Source organism: Trachurus japonicus, chromosome 22, assembly GCF_045865225.1.
Source record: "Trachurus japonicus isolate A0001 chromosome 22, Traja_1.0".
In the NCBI taxonomy this organism is placed as follows: Eukaryota; Metazoa; Chordata; class Actinopteri; order Carangiformes; family Carangidae; genus Trachurus; species Trachurus japonicus.
The window spans coordinates 22,368,746-22,394,683 of NC_140928.1; the positions used below are offsets into that span (position 1 = coordinate 22,368,746).

The 25,938-nt window shown below is 41.1% G+C and overlaps 4 protein-coding genes across 5 annotated transcripts; 1 reads left to right on the forward strand and 3 right to left on the reverse strand.

The window, feature by feature from the left end:
* Positions 1-3,344: 3,344 nt before the first annotated feature.
* Positions 3,345-15,969, reverse strand: maco1b (macoilin 1b). Of its 2 annotated transcripts, none has more exons than XM_085768346.1 (11): positions 15,476-15,969; positions 13,958-14,099; positions 12,071-12,197; positions 10,784-10,907; positions 9,960-10,138; positions 8,797-9,358; positions 7,252-7,410; positions 6,839-7,021; positions 6,586-6,706; positions 5,799-5,973; positions 3,345-5,681 (listed from the first exon to the last, which is right to left on the reverse strand). In XM_085768346.1, exons 1-11 carry the CDS (start codon positions 15,553-15,555, stop codon positions 5,491-5,493), a joined length of 2,043 nt encoding a protein of 680 aa, XP_085624472.1. In that variant the 5' UTR covers positions 15,556-15,969; the 3' UTR covers positions 3,345-5,490. The 2 variants fall into 2 exon arrangements, with proteins under 2 accessions (XP_085624472.1, XP_085624473.1); XM_085768347.1 differs by having other exon boundaries at positions 8,797-9,355; positions 15,476-15,963.
* Positions 15,970-16,735: 766 nt separating this feature from the next.
* On the forward strand, positions 16,736-19,787 carry rhd (Rh blood group, D antigen). The gene is made up of 10 exons (XM_085766644.1): positions 16,736-16,897; positions 17,222-17,402; positions 17,529-17,679; positions 17,792-17,939; positions 18,059-18,231; positions 18,360-18,497; positions 18,591-18,718; positions 18,802-18,881; positions 19,049-19,122; positions 19,273-19,787. The coding sequence occupies exons 1-10, from the start codon at positions 16,747-16,749 to the stop codon at positions 19,297-19,299; spliced, it is 1,251 nt and encodes a 416-aa protein (XP_085622770.1). The 5' UTR covers positions 16,736-16,746; the 3' UTR covers positions 19,300-19,787.
* Positions 19,497-23,154, reverse strand: tmem50a (transmembrane protein 50A). Its single transcript, XM_085766645.1, has 7 exons — positions 23,075-23,154; positions 22,409-22,512; positions 22,062-22,174; positions 21,020-21,087; positions 20,673-20,765; positions 20,403-20,463; positions 19,497-20,296 (listed from the first exon to the last, which is right to left on the reverse strand). Exons 1-7 carry the CDS (start codon positions 23,148-23,150, stop codon positions 20,251-20,253), a joined length of 561 nt encoding a protein of 186 aa, XP_085622771.1. The 5' UTR covers positions 23,151-23,154; the 3' UTR covers positions 19,497-20,250.
* Positions 23,155-23,977: 823 nt separating this feature from the next.
* Positions 23,978-25,799, reverse strand: mgst3b (microsomal glutathione S-transferase 3b). The gene is made up of 4 exons (XM_085767269.1): positions 25,587-25,799; positions 25,323-25,445; positions 25,011-25,083; positions 23,978-24,300 (listed from the first exon to the last, which is right to left on the reverse strand). The coding sequence occupies exons 1-4, from the start codon at positions 25,710-25,712 to the stop codon at positions 24,200-24,202; spliced, it is 423 nt and encodes a 140-aa protein (XP_085623395.1). The 5' UTR covers positions 25,713-25,799; the 3' UTR covers positions 23,978-24,199.
* Between the last annotated feature and the right edge of the window lie 139 nt (positions 25,800-25,938).

Here is a 25,938-nt window from a genome sequence, read left to right on the forward strand (position 1 = left end):
TGTCTGCTTTTAACGCTGTTCCTGTTACTACTACACACAGCAGCACACTTTCACCCCACACCCACCCAGCGTGTCTTTTGTGACACATAATTTGGTAGTCATTTCACGGACGGACAGCGGGCAGACCTGACGTGTTTTAATCCAGCCACAAGGCGTCTTCTTCTTCTTTGAGCTCCATTTCTGTGGAAATGTCATGACCAAATGGGCTGGAGGGGCCAACTACTGTGGCTCAGTTCACTCAGCTTTTCAGAGTGATTAAGTGACATAAAACAATGTAAAACGGTTGGATTCACACCGTGCGCCACTGTAAAAAAAAAAAAAAAAAAATAGTAGTCTAACAAAAATCCCTTTCTCAGAAATAAATGATTTTTGTCAAGGAAATGTGATTGGCAGTCCTGCTCATCCTCATACACCACTTGTGAGAGCAAATTCCAGACCACTTAAATGGGGATACTTTATTTTTCAAACATAAACCATGGTGGGGAGAATGCCAAAGTAATGGTTATTGTAGCCTGTGTCTTCTTTCAAATCAAGTATAACTTTGTGTTATGACTCATCATATGTCCAAATGTGAGCTATTACAACATGTGTGGTTAAGCAGTTGAGGTGGGGCTGGTGGGTGGGTGGGGTTTAGAGTTATTTCTTGGAAAAGATGCAGGCATTAGTCATTGTTCAAGATTGAAAGCCACAGAGTCCCTGCTGGACATCTGGAGGAGAGCGGTCCGCTGATGAAAAAAAAAGAATGAAGTTAGAGGGATCCAGCCTCCAGACAAAGACGCTTCATCTCACAGCCCTGGAGAAGAAACTCTACTGACCAGCCAAGAGGAATTCACATCAGATTGACCTCTTTTGTGCATGATTAAAAACATATGCTTTGGTCATCGACTACTAGTTGAAACGATAACTGAAACAGTACAAAATAAAAATGTTTTCTAAAATGGATCAACTGATTATGAAGCAACATAAGCACAAATAACATTTATGCTTGAGTCATATCTTTTAACAGTATGAGTTCTAATTCCAGCATAGCACATGATTTAGTAACTCTTAGGTAACATCCTGGTATGTCATATTCATAATTATGCTGAAATGTTTTTTAGGAAGTTCAAGTTCTGTTGCTTAGCCTACATAAATGAACAACCAATGTGAATGGCCTTCAAAAAATCTTGCACTACTACATTTCATAGGAGACAGTACGCACAGAGATAAGAACGTAACAGGCTGTCACACCCCTGAGGATATATTAGCCAACACCACCACCACCTGTATGTGAAGATCAGGTAGATGTATTTAAAGTACCGGTTGGTGTCGACACAGAAAAACAGATCTAACAGAATTATCATTTATCATCACATCAGCGTAGTGCTGTACACTAAACGATCTCTCTGTTCTCAGAGGTGCATTCCTTTTAAATCACTGTTACTTTGTTGGCAGCTACAACCATGCTTCACTTGAAAGGCTTGAAACAAAAGAGTGCACTCTCCGCTTGTAAATCTGCCAGTTACTGAAGCATGCAAGACACATCTAGACTGTTAAAGCAGCAACATGGGAAATAGTTTGAGTAGGTGTGTTAGGGAGGAAAAATCAATGAGTGTTTGCAGGTGGGGGGAGAAGAGGGTTCAACTAACTGCACAAACCTAGGACCAGTGTGAGAAGTTTGCCCAACATTCATCATTTACTCTGAAAAAGAGTAAATACTAATGATTAATTTACACAGTAAGCTCAGCTATGGGAGTATATCTACACACACTGTGCTGCAAATCCACTCACTGTATCTTTACTGATGATCTGAGAAATCCAATTCAGTTTTAATAGGCTATGTTTTCACTGTGCTGCTCTTTCAGAGGGACAGGTACAGAGGCAGGATGGAAAGTGAATTTCAACCAAGAAAATTGCTCATGGACTTTATGTTAATTGAGCAAGTCAAGAGAAACAGGGGAGCCATACCTGGAATTTTTTCATTTATGGCTTATTCACTTCAGACAGCTGGATTTACTGTAGATTTATGAGGCCTAATGGCATTGCGAGTACAGCTGGGCTAAATGTCGACGGCTGGAAAAGACCTATTATAATCTGTTAATTCCACATGCTTGACTCTGCCAAATAGCGTGGTGCTGCGCTGGAACTGTGAGAGCAATAAAATACCGAGGGTTGACTGTAAAACAAATTTATTCCGAACCTAGCCACCGGTTAATTCGAAGAAATTGAGTGAGGAGCTTTATCCACATTTGTCTCGCTGCACAGGTTAATCAAGTGTATTTGGGGAAGTCTGGCATGTGACAGAGTGCTGAGCAGAGGGCTTCTTTCATGCTTTGAAATTCTGTGTCCTTGGCAGAGGGATCCTTTATCTCCCTCCCAAATTTCCCAAGTGCATTAACAGAATTATCACTAAAATCAAAATGTGAGGCAGCCTCTAATTTGCTCCCTTTTATGGACCCATCACTGAAATCTGAGGCCCAGAGGTCAGCAGAGCACGGGACTCCCCTGATGGGTGATTATGACTGCATTTGAAATGCAGACAAAGAAAAAAGCAGTGAATGGCTTTAAATGGTGCACACGTCCAACTTCATTTACCTACCAACCCAGCACTGCTAGAGCATTGTGGAGGCACCACTGGTTAGCATGTTTTGACGAGCTGGCTGAAATGAACAAATTACTCTTAGATTCCTTTTGTCCAGGCTGAATGGGATTTTATGGTCTTGAAAAGAGGGAATTAGTGGTTCTTGACAGTTAATAGTCAAAGTCTCTGTGGACAGAGATTATCTCTTCTAACCTACATATTGCACATGGACACTGCCTCCCAGTGGCAATGACATGATAGGGCATGTAAGAGTGAATTACACTATTGTTGGGTTATTGTCAGATCATGTTATAGTAACTTATATTCAACACATTGTTTACTTAAGTGTAGAGGTCTTTCATTAGCACAGATCTTTTCAATGAAAAGGACTTCAAATAATTTTTCCTTGAAGGATGACATGAAATGATAAGAGAATGACACTAATGGTCTGACATGGATTATAGCTCCTGCATTCTCTCCCATAAAGTTTAGAGGCTTGTAAGAAAAAAAAAAAACAATGGAAAAAGCTGAAACGACCAAGGCTCAGCCATTTAGTAAGGAAAGCCTACAAAAAACACGTACTTGAGCCTATATTTTCCTTATTGTCATCAGGATAGTATCTTTTATGAGATCCCCATATGGCAAAGTTTACAAAGTCAGTAAATTTAACCTGATGTTCATAATTGGTGGAGTGCACCTTTAACGAAACACACTCTTAGCACTGACAGGTTGTTTTGAAATATCCAGACATATGGTCTGAGTCAGAGCAACAAGCAGAGACAAGTCAATTTGCAAGAAAAAAAAGTTTATTCCTTGCAAACCTCACAGAGCGAGAGCGCAGCCAAGGTCAGACCTGGGGAGAAACAGAGCAGTGACTGTGGGCATAGAAAACAAAAAAACAAACAAAAACACCTCTCTCAGACTTTCAACGATCAGTTGACCAAACAACTGACTGAACTGTAATTTTAACATCTTTTTTTTGTTGTTGCCGCCTGGAATCAGCAATCTGAGCGGAAAAAAAGAAGCTTCTCCATATACAGTAGGTGAAAACCACACGCACAACAATGATCATTTCAGATTGATGGTGAAACCACATCAGACTCAAGCCACTTTCTCCCTGTGGGAAAATAACAAGACCAGAAACAGTAATAAGGAAAACTGCTTTACTAAAACAGCAGCCACTTGCCCAACAGTTGCAAATACTGTAACATTCACAAAAAGAAATTTGACTCTCTAGTCCCTTACTTTTAACTACAGTCTAATACAAGCAGGTGACCACTTTCTCTACCTGCTTAACAGAAACTTCCATTAAGCGATATTCAATTGGACTATTTGACCAAAAATGTCAGCCAATGTATTTGCAGTACATTCTTGAACACATTACGAGAGAAACAAGCATTCCAGTCTTGGCACATGAACTGAAGTGGAAGATTAATTAAATAAAATTATTTAACTGCTATATTCACGTTGGCATTTCCGAAGCTTCGTGTACATTGCACAGTCCGTCGTTACAGTTTTCCCTTTCAAACAGCATGTGTGTTTTCTACAGTGCAACTCTCAATTGGAACTCAAAAAAGAAGAAAAGAGGGGGCGGTAGATAAACTGAGGGGTTTGGGGTTTTAACACTAGTGTGGATGATGTTTTGTGTACGGATGTGCTGAGCCAGAGACCTGTCTGTAGGGGCCAACATCATGTCAGTACATGGGCGATAGTTGATGAAGTATTGGATAAACGCAACTTGTGTAAGGGACAAAGCTGCCCTTGAGTACACACCATGGATCTGCTTCCCCCCACCAGTGTGGAAATCAGTAGGGAGCCCGAAAAACCAAATCAGTGCCCGAAGGCAGCTTTGTCCCAGTGGCCTGGGTGGGGTCAACCTCTTTATCCATTTCAGCTTAGCCAGATGCTTCACAACTAATGCAGAGGGCCTGGGCCTTTTCTCATTATCACACTCACTCTATGTCCACAACTCAAGGCACTGTGATCATGACGACTGATGAGAGACTATGCCGAGCGCTAAGTAGCTGAGTCTTTTCTTACTGCACTTCCTTCCAAGTGAAAACAAAGTGAGGGAGACTTCGCTCCCGTTTTCACTTGATGCTGAACATATGGAGCTGCTTGGGTTATTTTGTTCCAAGGTCTACGCTTCTTTTTACAACACAAGGTTTTCCAGCTTGTTGAAATCAACACTTGAGTCTTAAAAGAGTGAATAAACAGAACCACACAATACACTGTAAAAACTTTTTACCACCAAACCCCAAAGCAGCTAAAGGGGCGGGGGGGTTAATTCGGTGTCTGATTGTGGATTAGAAGAATAAATTGAACGTAACAGGGCGAGTCCGTGCCAACTTTTGCACTACATTCCTCTGGTTGTACAGATGTTCCCAGACTACCTTGGGAGAAAAACAATCTGTCAAATGAAATTGGGATACAAGTCAGGCAGTGTGATGAAGGAGAACTGTTTTCCAATTTTAGGAGGAGGAGGGGGCGGGGGGGGGAGTCAACCCAAAAATAATAAAGCAGCTAGTCCCCAGGACCAAAGAGCAGGTAACTGGTTGCAGGTGGTTGCAGTGGCGGTGGGGAGGGGAGAGCAACACCCTTGAGATGAAGATACATACCCGATTCTGTGAGGTTTCACTAGACACTTAAGAGAAAATAAAACTGGGACTTCCTAGTTGACATGTGATGTCCATTTTAAGTTTTTTTTGTCTTTTGTTTTAGCTACAACAAATACAGTCACACAATACAACATCCTTCTGACCTGGCCAGGAGAGAACCCAAAAAAAAAAAAAAAAAAAAAAACCCCAAAGAAAAACATCGTTCTCAGCCGCAGACATGCCGAGCAGATTGGGAGGTGGTGGGCCTGCAGGTAAAATAAAAATGAGGGGAGAATGGATGGAGGGGGGGAGGAAGGGGCGGGACGAAAGCGTTCACTTCTTGAGTGGCTGGTAAACAGAGGCGTTGGGGTCTAGGCCGGAGGGATTGGTGTCCATGAACTTGGAGGAGTAGTGGGGGGCCACGGGGGTCATGCTGCTGGTGGAGATGCTGGGCATGACAGCCATCACTTCGGCTATCTTCTGCTTCAGGTCTTTGATTTCCTGATCCTTCTGCAGAATTTGACCTGAAAGCAGACATCAACGGGGTCAGTCCGACACAAGAATACGATTCAAACCCAGAAATTATTTGTAGACGTTCTCACACTTCAAATTTTCTGTTGTTATCTGTCAATCAGACGGACCTTGTGCAATCTCCAGTTGTCTCTTGGCGTCTCCCAGTGCAGAGAAAAGGTCCAGTTTGATCCTGGTCTCTGCACTTAGACTGTTCTCCAGGTGCTGGGTCTTGTCTTGCATGGCTGACAGCGCTGACATGAGCACCTCTGTGTCTTTTTCATTCTCCTTATATTTATGAAGCTCCTGAAAGATGAAGGAGAGGAGATACAGACAGGTTCAAAGTCAGGGAGGCAGCATCTTGACTGCTCTACCACACTGGTTACTGGATGTTCTGTATTTGGCTGGTTTAGCAGACATGTAGGCAGCACTGTGTGAATACTGTCTGACATAAATAAAAGCCTATAACCGTCTGGCTCCTCTTAGAAGAAGCATATGGTATATACAGAGCAAGAGCCTGTAGCTGAGTTGTTTTCATGATGATCAGCATAAAATCCTAAAATCCTATCCTATTATTTACAACAGTATTTTCACAGTGGTCAGTTAACTTGTACACTCAGGAATTATGACCAAATCATCAACAACAATAAAATTAACTAACGTACAAATTAACATTTCTTTTGAAAATGCAGATTTTTTTTTTTTAAATCAGAATTCAGTTCACAATTCTTATCAATAAAATTTTAATAAAAATAAGCTCCCCTGAGCAAGCAACCTTTTATGTCCTCTTTCTGTTAATTTATTGTATTCTTTATTTTGATTGGTTCCATTATTTCATGCATCTGTTCTGTGTGTTCTAATGTGTTTGTATTATAAATGGCCAATAAAAAGACATGGGAAAATTAAAAATAAGCTCACCTGCACTTTCAATTCAAGCTCTCGGATCTGGTCCTCCTTTAGCTTGATATCCATTGTTAGTTTCTTACACTCAGTTTCTAATTCAGTGATCCGCCGCCGCAACGTGTCTGTGCACTCCCCTCTGAAATAAAATAGGAGAAAAGCAGTTATTTTCTGTATATAAAACCTAACAATAAATATACCTGACGAAGAACAAATAAAGAGGTAAAATGGCTGTAGACAACCAGATCTGTGGCATCAGATGTGCACCTACCTGGATGCTGCTGCTAGTGCTACTGCTCTGGCCGCTGTGGCTTCTTCTAACTTCTTTCGCTTCTTTTCGTCTGCGAGCTGTTTCTCAGCAGTAGCTCGAGCCTCCTGCTCTGCTTTGAGCCTCTTCTCCAGTTGGCCCACTGCCTGTTTGTCCTTTTGCTTTGCCTGCACAGCATTATGGAGCCTGCAAGAGCACATGCACAGCACATTCACATACATGGAAATACACGGAGGCAGACTCAGTTTCTCATCTAAGCATTATGCAGTCATCACTTCTTGCATCTAATATGTTTTAACAAGCCAAAGACTGTATTGGTGATTTCATCTTTTTGTCTGTTTGAAAAACTAAGTGCAGAAACAATTTATCTCACTTTTCTATTAGACAATTCCCATTTGGGCAGCAGCACCACTCACTTGTTCTGCAGCAGCTCATTCTCCTGGCGCAGCTGGCCCAGCTCTGTGCGTATGGAGCGCTCAGCACTGCCCAGCGAGCCGATCTGGCTGCGAAGGTCCTGCTCCACCTGCCGGCTGGCCTGCAGGTCCGCCTTCAACTTTTTAACATCCTGCTCCAATCTATCAGGTGGGAGAGTGAACAGAGGAGACGCATTTGATGTAACATCAACATCACTTTTAGGATATGCACCGGTATAGCAGAAAGCACAGATGAAGTTACATTTCAACTAATATTACACCTTACTATCATTCAGAGTAGAAAACAGCTGCCACAGCAGATGTTTTAAAGAAAGCCTAATTCTTTAAATGAGCCAAACACACAGCTTAACCAAGGAAAAATACTAATGCTTCAGTGTCTTGTGGGTGGGTGACAGAGGCTTCTTAACCATTTTTATGTCCTGCTCTGAGGACAGAATATCATCAATCCTATCAGACTTTCTGCAAGAGAGTTGAAGATTTATGACAAAAATAAGGTGAGACTTTGAAGCCGAATCTGATGCTACAGATACCGTTATAAATTCATGTTATTGCTGTCACCTTACACAGCCTCCAAGCAAAACTTGTGACAAAAATCCACCTAGCAAAAAAAAAAAAAAACAACATGAACAAAAATAAATAGATGCCAGGCAAAAGGAAGGCACTAAAACAATGACAGACACTGCATTTCATGCTCAATACCTCGCACATTTTTAATTGTCCGTCACCATCAACCCTACAGTGAAATGCTAATATCTGGGAAATAACTTGCCAATAAAAACATGAAATGTTTTCAATCAACTGTGCTGCGCATCATGATTGCAAAGAACACCACGGGTGAGATAATCATTTTTCAACACCCTCAGTCCAATTAAGTCACACCAGGGATAGGCCGTCTTAATGACCATCTGTTTGCTTTGTGCAGTTCCTGTTATATCGTCGATGGCCTCAGCTTGGGAGGTCAGCTCGACAGGGACAGATTTGTGTGTTTTCAAATGGATTTGTTTTTTGCTATATATAGCACAATCAATTTCTGCTCCTGTTTGTTTGCTCCAGGTATACCAGCTGTCAAAATGTAATTGGTGCACTTCATAAAAACACTGTAGCCACTTCTGGGTGAAACATTAAATAAACAAAACCAGGAAAAAAACAGTATGCAGCCAGTAGGTAGTAGTATAACCAGGCTTTATATTCCTGAGCCTGAGTTAGTCAGCTGGCCAAAACTTACAAAAATACATAGTGTCGCAGTGCATCTGTATTATTTTGTTGAATTAGAATAAAAAAAAGAAAAAAGAAAAGTTGACTGGTCGTCCCTAGCCTCAACACATACGTACATGGACACGCTTACACTTGATACAAGATTTGGTGAGGCAAAGAAGATCTTAAAATAGTTCATGGCAGTAAAACATAGTATGGTCTTAATGAATCTGTCAGTGTGTAGCCTGACTCATCAGATGTAGGCTGTGGGTATGAGGCCTGTCATTGGGCAATATCAGGAGGCGAGTCATTGTGTGACTGTGTGCTTCTTACCTAACAAGTGCTTCTGGTTTGCTCAGCTGGTTGTTGGGGATGCAGTTATCCGTGGGATCCCTGTGGGAGCCCCCTGACGTCCCCTTCCCCACTGATAACTTGTGCTTCTTCTCATTCTTCCCCGTGGAAGAGGACGATGGCGCGGAGGAGGGCACGCTGCCGTTGGTGGCACTATGGCCGCGGGGCGAGGAGTTGAGCGCTGTGGCATTGCTGCTAGCATTTTTGTAGTTTTTAGAAGAGGAGGAGGAGGAGGAGGAGCAGGAGGAATTGTTGTCCTCTTTAAGCAAGAGGTTCTCTGTACTGCCCAGCTCTGTGGTCAGTCTCTTGTTGTTCATATGGTTCTCCATATACTCCATTTCTTGGAGTTTAGAGTCCACTGATGATGGCAGGATGCTGTTGCTGTTGTGCTGCTTTTTAGCCTCCCCGCCACCCCGTCCCTCTTTCCCTTTTTCCCTATACTCTAGTTCCGGCAGTGGTGCCGATGTCTTTTTATTGGCTAGGGCGCCATTCTGTGATACTGGAGGTGTGTCCACTTCAGATATTCCTTTAGCTGCTGCTGCTGCTGTAGTAAAAAAAAGAAGGCAGTAAAGAGAAACTTAGCACACACGGGTGACAACTGTCATGAGACTTCATCTCAAAAAGAGTCTGGTACTGGTACATACCTGCTATATCCATCAAAAGTCTTGACTCCCTGTCAGAACTTCTAACTACCAATGAATAGAGTATCATCACTGACTCAAAGCAGTAAGCTAGCTAACTAGACACAAGCAACAAGATTACACTATGTCTCCTTGACTTGGCCTACTCCGTTTTCTGATTTCTTTTAGATATAGAATTCATCAAATCATGTCATTGTAAAGTGTGTCCAAGCAAACTTCCATCAGTACGATAAATAGTAAAGTTGTGACAGTTTGTATAAATTCAATTGAACCTTTATTCCCACACTGTTCAGCCTACCCACACAAGTTTAGTGATGAGGCCATTCAATAATATTATGTATTCTTCTATGTTAAATATATCATGAAATTCTACTGATGGAAATTTGCTTGGACACACTATATTTCTCAGATCTAGCAGAAACTGTAAGTAAACCTCAGATTTCCTGAACTGTCATGTGTGCTGACAGTACTGTATAGATGCATGTACGTGGATTTGGACCTTACCTTCTTCTGCTTCTCTCTCTTGCCTCTGAAGCATCTGTTGCTCTGGAGGCAGAGCCTGTTGCAGGAGCTGCATGTAAAACTCATTCTCCTTTTGCACCTCCTTTTGCTTCCGGAGGCGCATCTTATAGCTCACGTAGCTCTTGAAGCCGAAGCCCAACGTGACCACTGGGTAGCCAATGCTACAGAGATGGAGATAAAAAGTACACTTAAAAGTCTACTCTTTGCTTATAGATCAAAAGTCACAAAGTGCTGATTCAGTCAAATAAAAAACTGCTACAGGAAACAGCCCAACTTCAAGGCATTATATAGGTTAACACAGCAGCAAGGTCCCAAGGACTGCTTAGATCAAAACTGCAGACCCCTCTTAGTCTTACAGTTTGGGAGTGTACCCCATGGCAGTGTTGCTTTATATGCATTTTAGAATATATCAAGAAGACTGCTTGCTTATAATGTTGCTTCATAATTAAAGACCAAATGGCGACTCTGCAATAATATGCTGTTTCCTGAAGGTCAACATAACAAAATGTCAGTGTTGGGCTGACGTGTCATACTTGCACAATAATAAATATTTAAGTGCATTTATTCTTTAAAGATTTCAGGAAAGAATAAACGAGTAATGTTGCACAGAGAGTAAACACAGTGAATCAGGCTGTGTGAGAACTTAGATTAGTTCATACAACCATGTCCCTACATAACACAACTTCCCTCTGCACCATGGTGACACATTCACGGTCGATACTCAACACAGACATGTCTTTCAATCAAAATATGCCTGTCAAGGACAGTGCTTCACTGCCCCTGGTTAAAACGCAACAGTGACTCACCAGTGTGCAGCAAACGGACGACACAGGTCCACATGGAAGTTCTTCAGGTCTTTGAATCTGATGGCTGCCTCTATGTACACAAAAAGTATCCATAGAGATACTGTGGGCAGACACACACCTCTCTCTGAAAAAACAAAAACACAGGACAGAGATGTTAGAGGAGAGTATCGAGTCTTATTGTGTCCATAGCAAAACACTTGGGCTGTGTATTTAACTTGCTTCGTCATGTTACACATACATCACATTATATTTTTCTATGGCAAAAGTTTTTTTTTGTCTTTCAGTATTAAACAGGGCATCCAAATTTGTCTAAATAATAATAATAAAAAAACAGATGCAAAATGTCTAATAATTTATTATTATTTTAGCATCTATACTGCTGGCACTGGTTTAATTCACTAGACAAACACACCTGTCTTAAACCCAAATTCTAAGTTTTACAATATGGATAATGTCAGAGTCCTAGGATTAAATGAATATGGCTCTGTCTTTCTCCCTCTTTTGCACAACCAGAGCAGTTGAACAATCTGGTGGAGCACTGCAGTGATCTCCCACTGCTCCATTACCACAGAAGCAGGTGCCTTATGCCGGAGTGGTCAGGATACAGACGTGACCTATTGTCACTCTGGCTGTAATACACTCAGACACCTTCACCACCAGGCTGTAGAGTGGTAAGGGATATTAATACTTGTGGGCGACATCCTATGGTTGTGAATGTCACTGGTGAGTTAAGCTGGAAGGCGCAGAAAGCATCTGGGAACCACTCGGTGTCCCTCCCTCCCCCAAATGGCACTTGGATTTCAATCTGACACCTGGCCTTTGGTCAACATCGGGGGATACCACTAAATCAGAGTGACAACTAATCCGCAGCGTGCGGCTCACTTACACACACCGTGCAAAATTCTAAGAAGCAAGCCAGCTATTTGCAAATATGATAACACAATGTGCATGGGTATTACGCAACACTTTTCACACCTGCTCTTCGCAGAAGCACTAAGTGGACGTTCTGAGAATTAGTGTGATCTGTGACTTAAACGGATGATTTGTCTTAATTATCTATGGAGTAAATAAACCAAAAGCTTTTTTCCTTTCTTTCTTTGTTGCTTGCATTGTTAAACAGAACCTCTGTAGACACAACGGTTGTAGTCATGAGGTAGCTTTTGTTCCTGTTCTACACAACAGCTGCTTCCAAACCATTAGTCAACTTAATCACTGCTGTTTGCCGATCCCCATATGTGGTATTTGAACTAACAGAAATCAAGACATCCAAACAAAAGAGAGCCGTACCTGTGTGCCAAACATACTGCACCCACACATATGTACTGGCAGCGAAGAATAGCCATTGCACTGGGATGAAGAGGAGGCAAATGATGTCCGAGGTAAACGCCACACACACAAAGAATACTGAGAAGGCCTGTTGGTGAGAGGAGAAGTGATCATGATAAACAAGCATATGCAATAAAGAGAGATGCAGACTGTTCCACTGTTAGTATTTCATGCGTAACTGTTAGAAATGAAAGTATCAAAGCTATGGTTTTAGCTTCCCTTGAAAAATGGAAATGGAAATGGTTTCTAGGCCTACACTGCTGGATACCAGTTCATGGAAGGCTGAGTGCCATATTTTAATCGGTTATAATGGGAGTTACCTAGTCCTTGGAGATTAAACTTCATATTTCATTGAGGGGAAAAAAATCTACCAAGAATGATTACACAAACATTGCATGCTGGTCCTCCCTTTCTACATATCTGCAAGACACACCTACACCTACACCTACACCTACACAACGGATTCAATAGGTTTTAAGCATCAATTCTAGATCTAAGGCCAAATAAAATTCACATATTGTTATTAAAAATTTAGATAACAAGCAGACCACGAGTCTGATCAGATGTGTATATTTGTATGTCATGTTGGGTGAGAGGTCTGACCCAAAGAAGCAGCAAGCAATACAAGTGAGAGAGGGAGAACCAGGATCTCGTTTTTGAGAGTGTAGAAACGCAACTCGACAAATGTCAAACTGACCGACTGAATGTTGATAATCTGAAATGCAACATTCATTGTTTACCTACTGCAGCACTCTCTTGTACACCGAGCTGTCTCCCAGGTCCTCTCTCTTATTTTGTTTGTGTTACACTGTTTCTCAATCAGTGTTCAATCTTCTGGTTATTTTGTGATCCTGAGGGCATATCTGACTCTGTACTCCACACAATTACTCTTCTTTTGTTATTCAAGCCATCATTAATTATGTTTACATGCACACAAGAAGTCTGATTATGGAGAGAACTCAGATAAGACATGAAATCTCTTCTTAGGGGCAAACCTCACACATCCTAAGCTTATTACTAATAAATAGTTGAATGGCAGTGAGCTGTTTATTTTCTCAGGTCCTGTGGTGTGAGGGACACTTTTGTCTTACTGTGTGCTTATGTCTGTATTTAAGTCTGATTTTAGATTTAATTACTATGGATACAAAGAACCACTATGTGTTCTCAACTTTCATTTTCAATACACCACGATTTTGTCAAAGCAATACCTTCCCCTGTTCTGCTTCTTCTTTTTCATGCATATCTACTGTATCAGCTACGTTAAGCATTCACATACATTACCAACAAGTCATTTCAAAAACAGTTATCTACTTATTAGTATGTAATCCTTGTTATTATTTACATGACATTTAAGAACTTTCAAAACTAAACCTTTCAATGGGGAAGTCAGAACAGGAAAATAATCTAAGCCCAATATTACACCATGTCTCTGTATTTGTTGAAGAATGTGCCCTGCACATATGCAAACATGAAAAGGGGTCACTCCACTCATACATGTGTTGTTTCTTTTATTGTCCTACATTTTGATTTGTTTGCATCCCCCTGACTGGAGTTAATGATATAATTTTCACGGCCTATTTACTATGGCCAAAGAGATTCACGATGATGATATTACCGTGACATTTACAGAAAATGAAATTATAATGATGCCATCAGTCGAATTATTCTGCTATCTGCTATCATGATATTACCATGCAAGGAATGTTGACAAGATTTGTGTGCGCCATCTGGTTTGTAAACTGTAGTTAGCCATAACAGCCTTCTCTGCATAGTTTTTGGTATAGACAATTTCTTTTCTTAGGTCAGAACTAAGGGTTAGCAGTAGACAGCTAGGTCATAGCTACTCACCAGTCCCTGGTATCTAAAGGAGTCGTACACACTCCGGATGAAGAGCCAGAACGGCCAAAGGTACTCGAACCTGAACTCCAGCACAAAGTCTGCCAATAGTACCAGTGCCCACACCACCAGGAACTTCAGGTATAGGAAGGTACTAAAGAGGAGAAGAAAAAACATATGAGATGATGAAAGCAAATACACTACGACCTTCAAGTGTGTTTTTTTTTTTTTCATATTGGCGATGTGATCTGTGTGAACAAGAATGATAGGTAGTAATGTATCATTGAGTCTCAAGAGTCAGTAGTGTGTGTGTTTGTGTGAGGGGGTGAATCAACTGTAAGATGCATGTCTAGAGCTGCTGTTTGATAGATTATGTGCCTGTGTGCACTGCACTTGGTCTAAGCAGCTTATGTTATAAGATGCGACTGGGTGTATATATAGTACAAGTATGTTGAAATTTAAGAGATTTGTGAGGGTGTTGTTCTGAAAAAGGTCTAGATCTGCACATAAATGTATCCTTATTTCATGCTGTTGTGTGCATTTGGACCTAATAGTGACAAGCTACAGGTTACTTTCTTTAGGGTTGCGACAGTTAACACATACAGAGAGCTTTGTTGTACTGACTCTTTCTTGGCATAAAGATTCATGTGAATTTAATAAGACAGAATCATTTGATCTCAGTTTGACATTTTTGTTGTGAGAAGGATGGTGGGGGTGTTCTTTGATCTCTAAAGCATGACTGTTGTGTGCTGAGGGGTATCTTTTCAATAATTCAAGGGCTGCCCCACAGCTCTGGGTCTAGATGCCACGTGTGTAACTTGTGCCCTTTAACGTTTGGTTTATCAGGTCACAGAGAAGTCGGACCTGTCAGGTGCTGCTGGAAGGACAACCGTGCAACTTTGAGTTGTCCAAACTAAGTACTGCAACGCAAGCTGTAAAAGTAGTCAGGCTAACTGACTGAAACCTCAACCAGCTCGTGGTTACTGTCCCTGTTTACACGGGTTAGGACTCTGCTGGATAAGTGAGGTGTATGTGGTGAAGTTGGCAATGAGCACAGCTGCGGCGGTGGTGGTAGCCAACTGAAGTTACATTAGCTCACAAGGGAAGCTGCTAATTTTGACGCGGCTAGCAGATGACAACTGTTGGTAAAACGACATATACTGAGCGTAGTTTCATCAGTATGCAAAAACCCCACTATAACTTATTTCGGGCAGTAACGTTGCTATGAAAGAGACCTTGTGACATGGTTCAAAACAGCCTGAGCTGCGGCCTAGCGCTACGACTAGCTAAGCGGCTAACGCTGCCTTCAAACTAATGCACAACGAAAACACACCGCTAGCACACACTACGTTGTCACTAGCAGCTAGCTGGGTAAATACGAGAGCTAGCGTCCATTAACACATCAGAGGCACTGTCTGTACGGTTGGCGCTCTGCAGGTATCAAAGCCACCAGCCCCTCCGCTCAGTGGCCCCCCGTCCCTGCCGTGAGGAGGACCCTTGCTTTCTCCCACCGGGCTGCTCATAAGTTACCTGCCGTAGATACCCTCGGTGATTCGGTTCCGTTTCAACGGCCGTCGGAGTTTGCTGCAGTCCGCATTGCGCCGCTTCATCCTCCTCCGCTTGGCTTTGGCCTTCGAGTAACCACTGTAATCTTATCCAGTTTTCTTGTGTATACGGACAAAAATAATAAATGAAGTGCCTGTGGTATATGTCGCTGTTACTATTTTTCCTCCACTGGAAACAAAGAAATAAATAAAGGACTCTATTCGGGAACCTCCTCTTTTCTGTTAGCGCAGGCTCAATAAGCTCAAACCGCGCTGTATTTACGTGGTCCACTTGTCAGACGGCTGGTACATCCAATCAATATGTCCGCCGAGGCCTCTCTCTTTGACGGATGCGGACATGAGCCACTTACGTCGCACCGTCGCTGCTCCACTCGCTTATCCTCCGCCAAAGACGACAGGACAGAGCGAGGAGGTGAGGGCCGCTGTGTGCGAAGCGTCTCCCCGTTGAACCAATCAGATTTCTGTGGACAAATCGGGCTCCGCCGATGGACCAATCAGCTGATCGCGGAGGCGGGCTTTGTGTCAGAGGACTCTGTCTAAGGTTTATTATGGGCAGAAAATATTATGCAGTCTTTGGGACAAAATTCCCTTTGTGCTAGGCATGAAAACATCCACTCCAGCACACGGGGTTATTTATATCTGCGTCTTTGTGTGTGGTTCATTCACGGACTTGCCCCATGGCCTTGTTTGCCATCTATGTTTTGTTACCAGGTTAAAATGTGTAAATGAGCGTGTGTGTGACTAAAAAGTGTGTGTTGCAGACCGTTGCTTACAGTTGTGATTTACTTTACCAATGGCTGCTTGTTTATACAATTTCCATAGACTAACAGCAAAGTGGCATTAAAAAAACTAAAGTGAAGTGACCTAGACAGTTCTTTCTTCAATAGGCCTAATTGCTGTGTACTCTGTAGAGTCAATTTCAGTAGAATGTCCTGTGATATTGGTGCATTTTGTTTTATGTCTCTTGAGCCATAGGAGCTCACTCAAATATGCAATTCAACCCTTAAACCTTTCATAACTGTGCTTAGAATTTGCATGGCAGATATTAGGCTATCTTTTGTAAATTAGTACTGTAAACGGCATTTTTCAATGAGCAGTTACACCAGACAGTATTTCCCCCCTCTGACTGCCCAGAAGCTGATAAAGGCGTAAATGTTGTGCTTGGAGCTGCGCCCATTTTCAAAACGGCAGGGCTACACATGCGTCAGATGGAAAAGTGCGCAACGAACATCTCCAATGGCTCCTCGGTACGCACCAAGTCTGCGCTCCCGTCTGGCACCCTTGCTGCTTTTATTGCAGCTAGGGTTTATTGTTATATTTGCCTTTTACACTAAGATCCAATTCAAACGACTCGAAGATGAAAAAAACTTCAGCCACATCTACCCAGGTGAGTAGTGAATTAGACGGGGGTCACAGGTTGGAATAGACTTTTAATGTCTAATTCTAAGAGAATAGATAATAACTTATTTGAAGTTAATTTATATATTAAACTACTTTATACAGCGAAATAAAGTGACATTTTTGAATATATAAGTGTGGGGAGAGGCTGCAGTTATTACTGTTGGGCAATGATAAGCTCCTACTGCTGCTGATTGTTTCTGTGCATGAACTGGGTGACCAACTGAAACACATCAGAAGTGGCAGTATTGTCTGGGACTGCATTATGATTCAGATATATGACACTTTCTAAGTCACCTTTCTTCTCATGCAGAGTTCCAGGATGTGAATGTGATGGTGATACTGGGTTTTGGCTTCTTGTGCACTTTCCTGGTGCGGTATAGCTTCAGTGCCTCTGCCTTCAACGTCCTTGTGGCAGTCGTGGCCACCCAAATGGCAATCATACTCAATGGTTTTGAGTACGACAGAGGAATGGTCTGGCTAGATTTGAGAAGGTAGGACCTCACAGTTGAAGATCTCTTTTGGTGCTATCTTTCCATTATAATACTGCACACAGTAGCAAAGAGTAAACAAATATTTCTCAGCTGTGGTTTGGAAGTCACTGTATTGTTTTTGTACAGCTTGGTAGAGGCTGAAATGTGCACAGCCTCGGTCCTCATTTCCATTGGAGCTGTGCTGGGTAAGACCAACCCCGTTCAACTCATCCTCATCGCCTTGCTGGAGGTGCCAGGCTTTATCTTGAATAAATGGCTCCTACAGTCTCTGCTCAAGGTAAACAGTGTTAACCAAGCATTTCACCCTTTCACCACAGCTTCACACCATGTCATATACAGTGGTGTTCTACATTAGGTTGTCCTTATGATGTTGTTTCCTGATGGTATAGGTCACACTGCTGAACAGCGTCATGGTGCTTCACATCTTTGGGGCTTTCTTTGGACTCATACTGACCTGGGTCCTGTATAGGAAGGGTTCAGAGCAGCGATTTGAAAAGGATAAATTTGACAACAAAACAGGATTATTCTCCATGCTGGGTTAGTACCTTTCTGTCTTTCCTGGTGTTTATATGATGATGACTATCCTGAGGATCTGGGTTCAAACCCTCAGTCAGAAAGCCCAATAGAAACCCTGTTTGATCTTCTTGGTTTTCCAGGGTCTGTGTTCCTGTGGATGTTTTGGCCCACTTTCAACTCGGTCCTTGTGGACGATCATATTCCTGAGAGGAAGCTAGAGGTCGTGTGCAGCACCTACCTGGCCCTGGCTGTCAGTGCCGTGACAGCAGCTGCTGTGTCTGTGCTTTCCAGTCCCAGAGGAAAACTCAACCTGGTATGATGTGACAAATGAGATCTTCACACAGCATTACGCTACTTCACCATCACTCTAAGCTGGACTTAAACAGCTGGCACCATGGGATCCATCTAAAAACCACATCTTTATGTCTTCACTCTTGTCAGATCCATATGCAGTCATGCATCCTTGCTGGTGGTGTTGCTGTTGGTGTCTCCATATCAGTGGTTCGTCAGCCATGGGAAGCCATGACTATTGGGTTCTTAGCTGCTGTTGTATCAAGCATTGGACACAGATACCTCAAGGTTATGATCACAACTTATGGACATTTATCCTTTGATTATACATCAGAATTCCTAACAAACTCTTTTTCTTTTATTTATTTATTTATTTTCCAGCTCCACATGCTACTTACATTTCAGTGCCATGACACCTGTGCTGTTTTCAGTACATATGGACTCTCTGGTCTACTGGGATGGCTAGTACATCTCCTCCTGCAGATTAAAGACTGTGATGATCACACAACGTAAGAATGCAACAGTCTTATGTCAGACATTGGAGCACACATTAACACAAAAAGGTGTAACACCTTGTGTCATTCATTTGCAGGGCGATCCGGTTTGCTGTGTTTCACATTTGCATCCTCCTTATGACCTTATGTGTGTGTCTGGTCACAGGACTCATTACAGGTAAGTTGAACACATTTTTTTTTGAGTATTTTAGTGAAATTTATTTGAAGTTGCATCTACTACACCACTCAGAATGATTGCTCAGGTGTATATCAATACTACTAATGTAAGGTACAAGATTTAAAAGCATGTTTTTCTAATGAATTTTACATGTCGCTTCTACTCAGGATTTCTACTCAGGTGGAACTTGTGGAGACCAACTCAAAACAAAAAATGTTTTGATGATCAGGCTTTCTGGGAGGTATGCAATCTATATTATGTTCCTCTCTCTACACTGAAAGAAAAGGTTATAGTGACATTGAACATTATTGGAACTGGCCTTGTTTTCTGTAATACTACACCTTAGAGAAAATCATGAGTTCTCTCAATACAATATTTTCATATTTTGCAGTTTCACCATCTTGCAGTGCGCAAGTAAGAAGATGGAGACAAAGCAGACAAGTCTGGAATCCTGGAGTCTAAGAGACTGTCTGCATAAATTCATGTCAATGTAGAAGATTTCATACAATTACTCTTCTTTTTAATGCAAAGTAGGTGTTAAGGTCCGGTGTGAACGCAACTTTAGAAATTTTGTATATACAAAACTGGAACAAACAAAGTTAACATGCAGAAGTATGAATGGAAGACTCATTTATTGTTCAGTATGTTTATGTTTAATGCTGCCATGGTTGTCGAAAAGTGACCTCATGGTGTGGATATTACACAAGCTTAATGGATAGGTGGAGCAGTCCAATGCAAATATCCTAAACACAAACTGCATCCTACAGTTGTGAAACTTTTGTTGGCTTCAGTTCAGCAGTGTGAGCTCATTAACCCTCAACAATAAATCTGGATGATGGAAACATTTCAGAGCTGATGGAGTGTTGTTTCAGGAGGAATACAAACAACCTCATATGGTTACATTCACTATATGTGTACAGTATTTTTGCAATATTGTTCTTCATGTGTTTTTTGTACCATAATAATTTATGCAATTTCCAGTCAAACTGTTCAAATTAAATGATGCCTTAAAAGTCAGTATACCAAACACAGCTCAGCTCAGGGAAGTACATCTCCCAAATAACACATTTTGTTACACACAAAATTGTAAACCATTCCAAGTACATGGCTACACTGTCTGAGTGCAAATAGACACACTTAAAGATGTGTCACATTTGAAAATAGTCAAACTCTCAAGAACTCTATTAAAATTTGTGCTTAGTTATGATTTAGCCATTATAAAGCAAATGACATAAATTAAACATGTTAACTTTAAATGCTAAACAAAAAAGAAGTTAATATACATAAAGTGTATAACCACTAAAGCATATTGTCTCATACAATATAGAAAGCAAGCTTTATAATGGTGCACGTTAATACACACAGTCCATTACTGCCACAGATCCTCTGTGCGTCCAAACTTGAAGACCAAACCCCTGCACCAAAACAAACAAAACAAAAAAAAACACAGTAAGATCATGTGAGAAAGTGAAGAATGAGCATCAACCAAAAGAAAGATATCACTGAGGACTACTGACTTACCCAAAGAAAATGAATGCATTTTGGAAGAAAATGGCAATACCAGGGTACACAACAGTCTTTCCTGCAAGACACACATCAGGATTGTAGGTTATAACATGAGGCAGCATGTGTTGTTTTTTGACATTTATGTAAATTCAGTTACTGTCTTCTGTTTAATGTCACTCAATTTTCAAAAGACACTGTGCAGTTGCTTAATACTGTAATATAAGTAGGCTAGTCAGTGTCACACCCCAAACTGATTATTGTGCCAAGCTGAGAAACGGGACTTACCAGCCACTACGAATCCTCCAAACAGAATCCACATGGAGGCAATGAGAGAACCGAAAGCCAGCATGAAGCCAATGAAGAGCCACACTCGCGCGCCTGCATACAGAGATAAGAAAGGGTGGATTACTGGGTGACTGAGCACTGCGCTTCTTTATGTGCCTGTGTTTTACTGCATGTATGCCGTAATAGTAATACAAGGAAACAGTCTGAAATAAGGGCATATGTACTGTATTTAAACCACATGTAATAGTAGCATAATACAGCCAAATGACGAGAAACCCATCCCCACAAATGAGAAAAGAGCACATGACATGACACATAGTAGCTCAGCATCCGTTTCCTGTACACACCTGTCTGTCCCATGCAGCCTTCACTGTAGCTGTCTCCTCTCACTTGGCCATTTGAAACTGCATTTACCCTACATAAGAGTCAAATGAGAGAGAAAACATTACAAACATATCAGAAGCTACTCAGTAAGTTTTTTTTTAACCAGATTGTCTATGTTAACGTAGGTCTTAAATTGTAAAAGAAAAAAAAAGAAAAAAACATGTTTGGCAACAAGGTGTTCTTAAAGGGACAACGAGGAGTTTTGGAAAAGCGAAGCGTTTTCACACTACATTTATGAGCCTCCGCACCGTAAAATTCTTTGACCGGCGCAAGACAGACTCATGTTTTCATTCATCAAGAATTACAGTCAGAGGTTCGAAGACGATCAGATACCGTCGTAGTTCCGACCATAAACGGCGATTCGGCTGCGTTATTCTCATAACTCGTTGCGAAACCGAAAGTAAAGAAACGCTGGTCGGCTCGCCCAGCATTTCCACCACCACTAATAATAAAAAAATAACGATAGAGACAAAACGATATATTTATCAAAAATTAGCCCATTAACAAGTGTGGGTAGCGTAGATTCATCCACATTAACGTGAGACGTTTTTATAACCAAATAGAAACTCCTCGTTGTCCCTTTAACTCCAAAACTGGATACTCTAATGTTATCTCCTCCAAGGATCCATTCACTTGGTGTTTCTGAAGATTTCAGCCATATAGTGGCCTTCCTTGGATGACGTAATTGTTCAATTGTCATGGAGATGGTTTAGTTGCCATCATGTGATTTCAGTCATGTGATAACAGCTGCATGTGGAAAACAGGTCAAAACCACTCAACTGGAAAAGGAATAAAGCCAGCAACTAGGAGCCAGTGAAAAATTAAGGAGGATCTTTGAAAAAGAGTAGCAACTGTTACTATTATACGACCACCTGTTAACTTGTGACTGAAATTCCATATAAGCCATGTACCAACTACTAAACCATCTAAGACAAGTGGTGGAGCTCTGATAACACAAAGTGGGTGTATATTGAATACTTCCTGTGACAGAAACGCCAGTCTTACATGAGAAAGGCCACTGTAGCGATGACTCCACAAGTGTGATAGGCATGGTGAAAGTCTCCCTGATCAGGATATTTCACTGCTGCATCAATGATGATCCACCAACCAGTGAAGAACTGCAAAGACAAGATGATCCACGGTTAGCTTGGTCAGCTCACCGTCACCGCCCATTTGCTGTCATGTGAAGATTCAGTGAGAATGTGTGATAGCTAGCTGAACATTTAGGGGGAAAAAATCACAACTCTGTCTTCACTCAGCATTAAAGCCTCAAGACAAAATGCAAATCAGACAGACAGCATACACTGCAGGTCTCTAACCACAGTCTGACAGAGGAGATCAAGAGTAAATACCAGCACTCCAGCAGCAATAGACGCGATGGTGTTTCTTCTCTCTCCCCAGTCCACATTGCACTCGCAGTCTCCGCACCGGATTCCGTCCAGGAAGCCTGACATGACTGTGGCAGAGGGCGTTAGTTTCAACAAGGTATAAAAAAGAAGATCAAAACAACATAAAAAAAACTCAACAGAAATACTTGTCAGCTCGACGACATAAGCTTTTAGTGCGTACAAAGGCTAGTGTGTGGTAGCTATAGACAATTTCCAGCCAAAGTGAAATGTGAAACCTGAAAAACAATTGTGTATACGCAGTAGCTGCTGAGTAGAGATGATGCTTCACCCCACACAGAGCACCAACAAATCTGTAACTACACGCTAACACGCTAAAGCTACAGACCTCCGAGACCTAACAACAACAAGACTATTGATATAATTATGAAACTTAAAGACCGCAGGAACTGACGTTGTCGTCAAACAAAAGAATAAAAACACGAACGTGTCGAGCCTTTTGTTCGTGGCTTTGGCAGTGCACTAGCAAACATTTCCTTGAAGTGCTCTCCTTGCTACAAAGTCGCTGAAAATACTGTCATAGCTGAAAAGACTACGGTTGTGCCTGGCAACACACGTACGTTAAGACACGGCGTTTTTTGACGGTAATGACATGTTCAATACAATCCCTACCTTTATTTTCGGTTTTTGATGTGAACCTCTTGGATAAAGCCGACTTTGCTTCCGAGAGCTGCTCGGTCACGCACATGCGCAGTCCACCCACACCCGTTTGATCAGGGAACCTCTGAGACGCTGTTGATCATGGTGCCTTCAAGTGTCGTTGGACAAAACAAGATTTTCCTTTAAAATAATATTACAGTGCGATATCGATTTTTAATTGACTGAAGTATGACACAGGTATGGTAGGAAGTTTTAAAATAATAAGCCAATGGAAGTGAGTGGTTCCACCTCACAAATAGTACCTAGGCTACATACAAAAATTGAAGAATACAGAACATGACCAGTGCACATTTTCTTCAGTTTATTATAGGCTAATGTATTTATTAAGTGCTAAATATGCGCCCTGTCCTTGGTTGGTACTAAACACATCAAGCAAATGATTAAATGTGATTTAAATAATCCTTATATTTATATAATCCTATACATTTATATATTATTATTATTATAATATTTCAAGACGTATATTGTACAAGAGATGTAGCCTGTGTACTTCCCTCTCTTGTATGTATACCTACTTATTTACCTGCTTAATCTGTGGTTTAGCGTGCAGAGCAGCTAAATGCATGCTTAAAAACATGGTTTATTGAAACAAATATATATTTATATAATATTTATCTCAATCATCTCAAAGGACACAACTTTCCTGACACATTCGATACAACATTTTCTTGGATCTAATATTATTTGTAAGGGTGGCCTGTAGATTGCATGCTCCATCTAATGGGAGATTTGCGCTCAGTTAGTGTATCATGAGTGAGTCACATGGGGTCTTCATGCCTGCTCCTTAACCATTCATTGTTCACACATGACAATACTTTCAACTGTGGACTATAAAGAACACTTTTGAGGCAGTGGTATCAGTCGGTATGTACTTTATTGTCAATGATTACATGTACGAGTAAACATTCACAACAACTACTGGAATAAAAAAATATACTGAGTATCAAGTTAGTGGTCCATAAAATCATTATTTGAAATAAGCAATTGAAGAATTGTTAAGCTAGTATATTGTTGATACAACATCATGCAAGCCAGTGTAAATGAGCAAACATGAGATAATAGAGGATAGCAACAGCCTTAAAAGACACCAAGCAATTGCAAGGCTACAGATATGGACAGAAAGATGACTCCAAAGTATCCAATGTAGCCATAGGCACCACGCATTCTCTTGGCTGGATCTGGAATAAAACATAAAACAGGATCATGCAAATGTTCATCAAAACAGAATTTTATGAAACATATACCAAGTATTTAGTAGAAACAATGAATACTAAACATTTGTTGGGATTAATCTTTTGGTATGATTTTTTTGTTAAGCCAAATATCTTATCTTTTGCAGACAACACAATTAACCCAGTGCATTGGTTAACCACAAAATTTAAACAATTAACCTACTACAATTTAGACCTCATAGATGTTTGTCTTCATTTCATCACCTTTGGCTCATATGTTAATATGTTCTGTAAATTATTAATATGAACTGGGCGAGGAAGAGTCACAGCACTGTGACCTCTTACACCTAAGCAGCAGCCTTTACACTTCTTGCTACACTTTCATGAACATTTTTTTTGTGGAAAAATACAAATGAATTGTTGCACTGCAGTGGTTAATATAAGAATAAGAAATTATGAATTTTGGTTATTGCTAAGTAAAAACAAAAGTAGATGGTTGTACTTTTAATTCTTAATGGGCCCTAAAGTCATGTAACCTTTAACCCATATAACATTACACCACAGTCAACACTTACAAAGACTTATTGCTATTAGGTAACTAATGCTTTAAAATGTATTATGTCACCTTGGAAATACATTAGACATTTAAATGTGTGTGAATTGAGTCAAGGTGCTTTCATCCTTTATTACATCCTTCCACATTACTTTAGTCTTACCTCCTGTGTAGTACCCCCAGGCATAGGACAACCTGCTGGTCACCCAAATAGCCCCCAGCACAGATGCTGACAACTGTGATTACAAACAAACAATCAAAACAATGGAAACACAAAAGTGTTTAGTAGTTGGATGAAATGTGCTAAATCACTATGACACTGCTCTAGCTCTGATCGTTATCTTTTATCTGTTCACCTATAAAGTATGACACAACGTGCTACTACCAGTTCTAGTATCCACTGCAATAATCAGGCAAGGCAGTGCAGATTGTGGCATGTTTTATTTTGAAATATCACACTACTAGATATACTTACTGGATAGACAAGAGCTGCAATGGTCTGGAAAACAAGCCACTGAGGGTACACCTCAAGGGTATTCTGGTGTGCTCTCTGGATACAGTTGAATACTTCCTCTTTGTCACTGTACATTGTGGGATACTACAAAGATCAAATAATAATAATTAGCCTACCAAGAAACTCGATATTGCGTTGCAATATTACAAAATAGACAAATATAGATATTCTGATCTGGTGCCCGTCTCACAAGACAAGCATCTTTAAGTCAGACAACTAGCCTACCTTAACATCGTACTTCTTCCTGGCAGCCCCAACCTTGACTGCTAAATACCCCAGCATTATCCAGCTGTAGAGGTAAGTGAATATAGCATATCCGAAGTTGGAAGGCAGCACAGTGAGAACATCCATCTCAGATTGATTTAGGGTCTGTTTGGTCTCAGGTAACCACCACCACACAGCGACGCGCCAATGAGCCGATTGGCAACTTTACAAAACGGACGAGGGAAGCAACCAAGTAAACAAGGTACGTAGAATATCGCGAGATTTCGTGCCAATGGTGTCTTTTTTTAAAGGGCAATGCCAGAAATTATTTGATATGCTGGACCATATAGCTGTGCGATAAAACAATCAAACG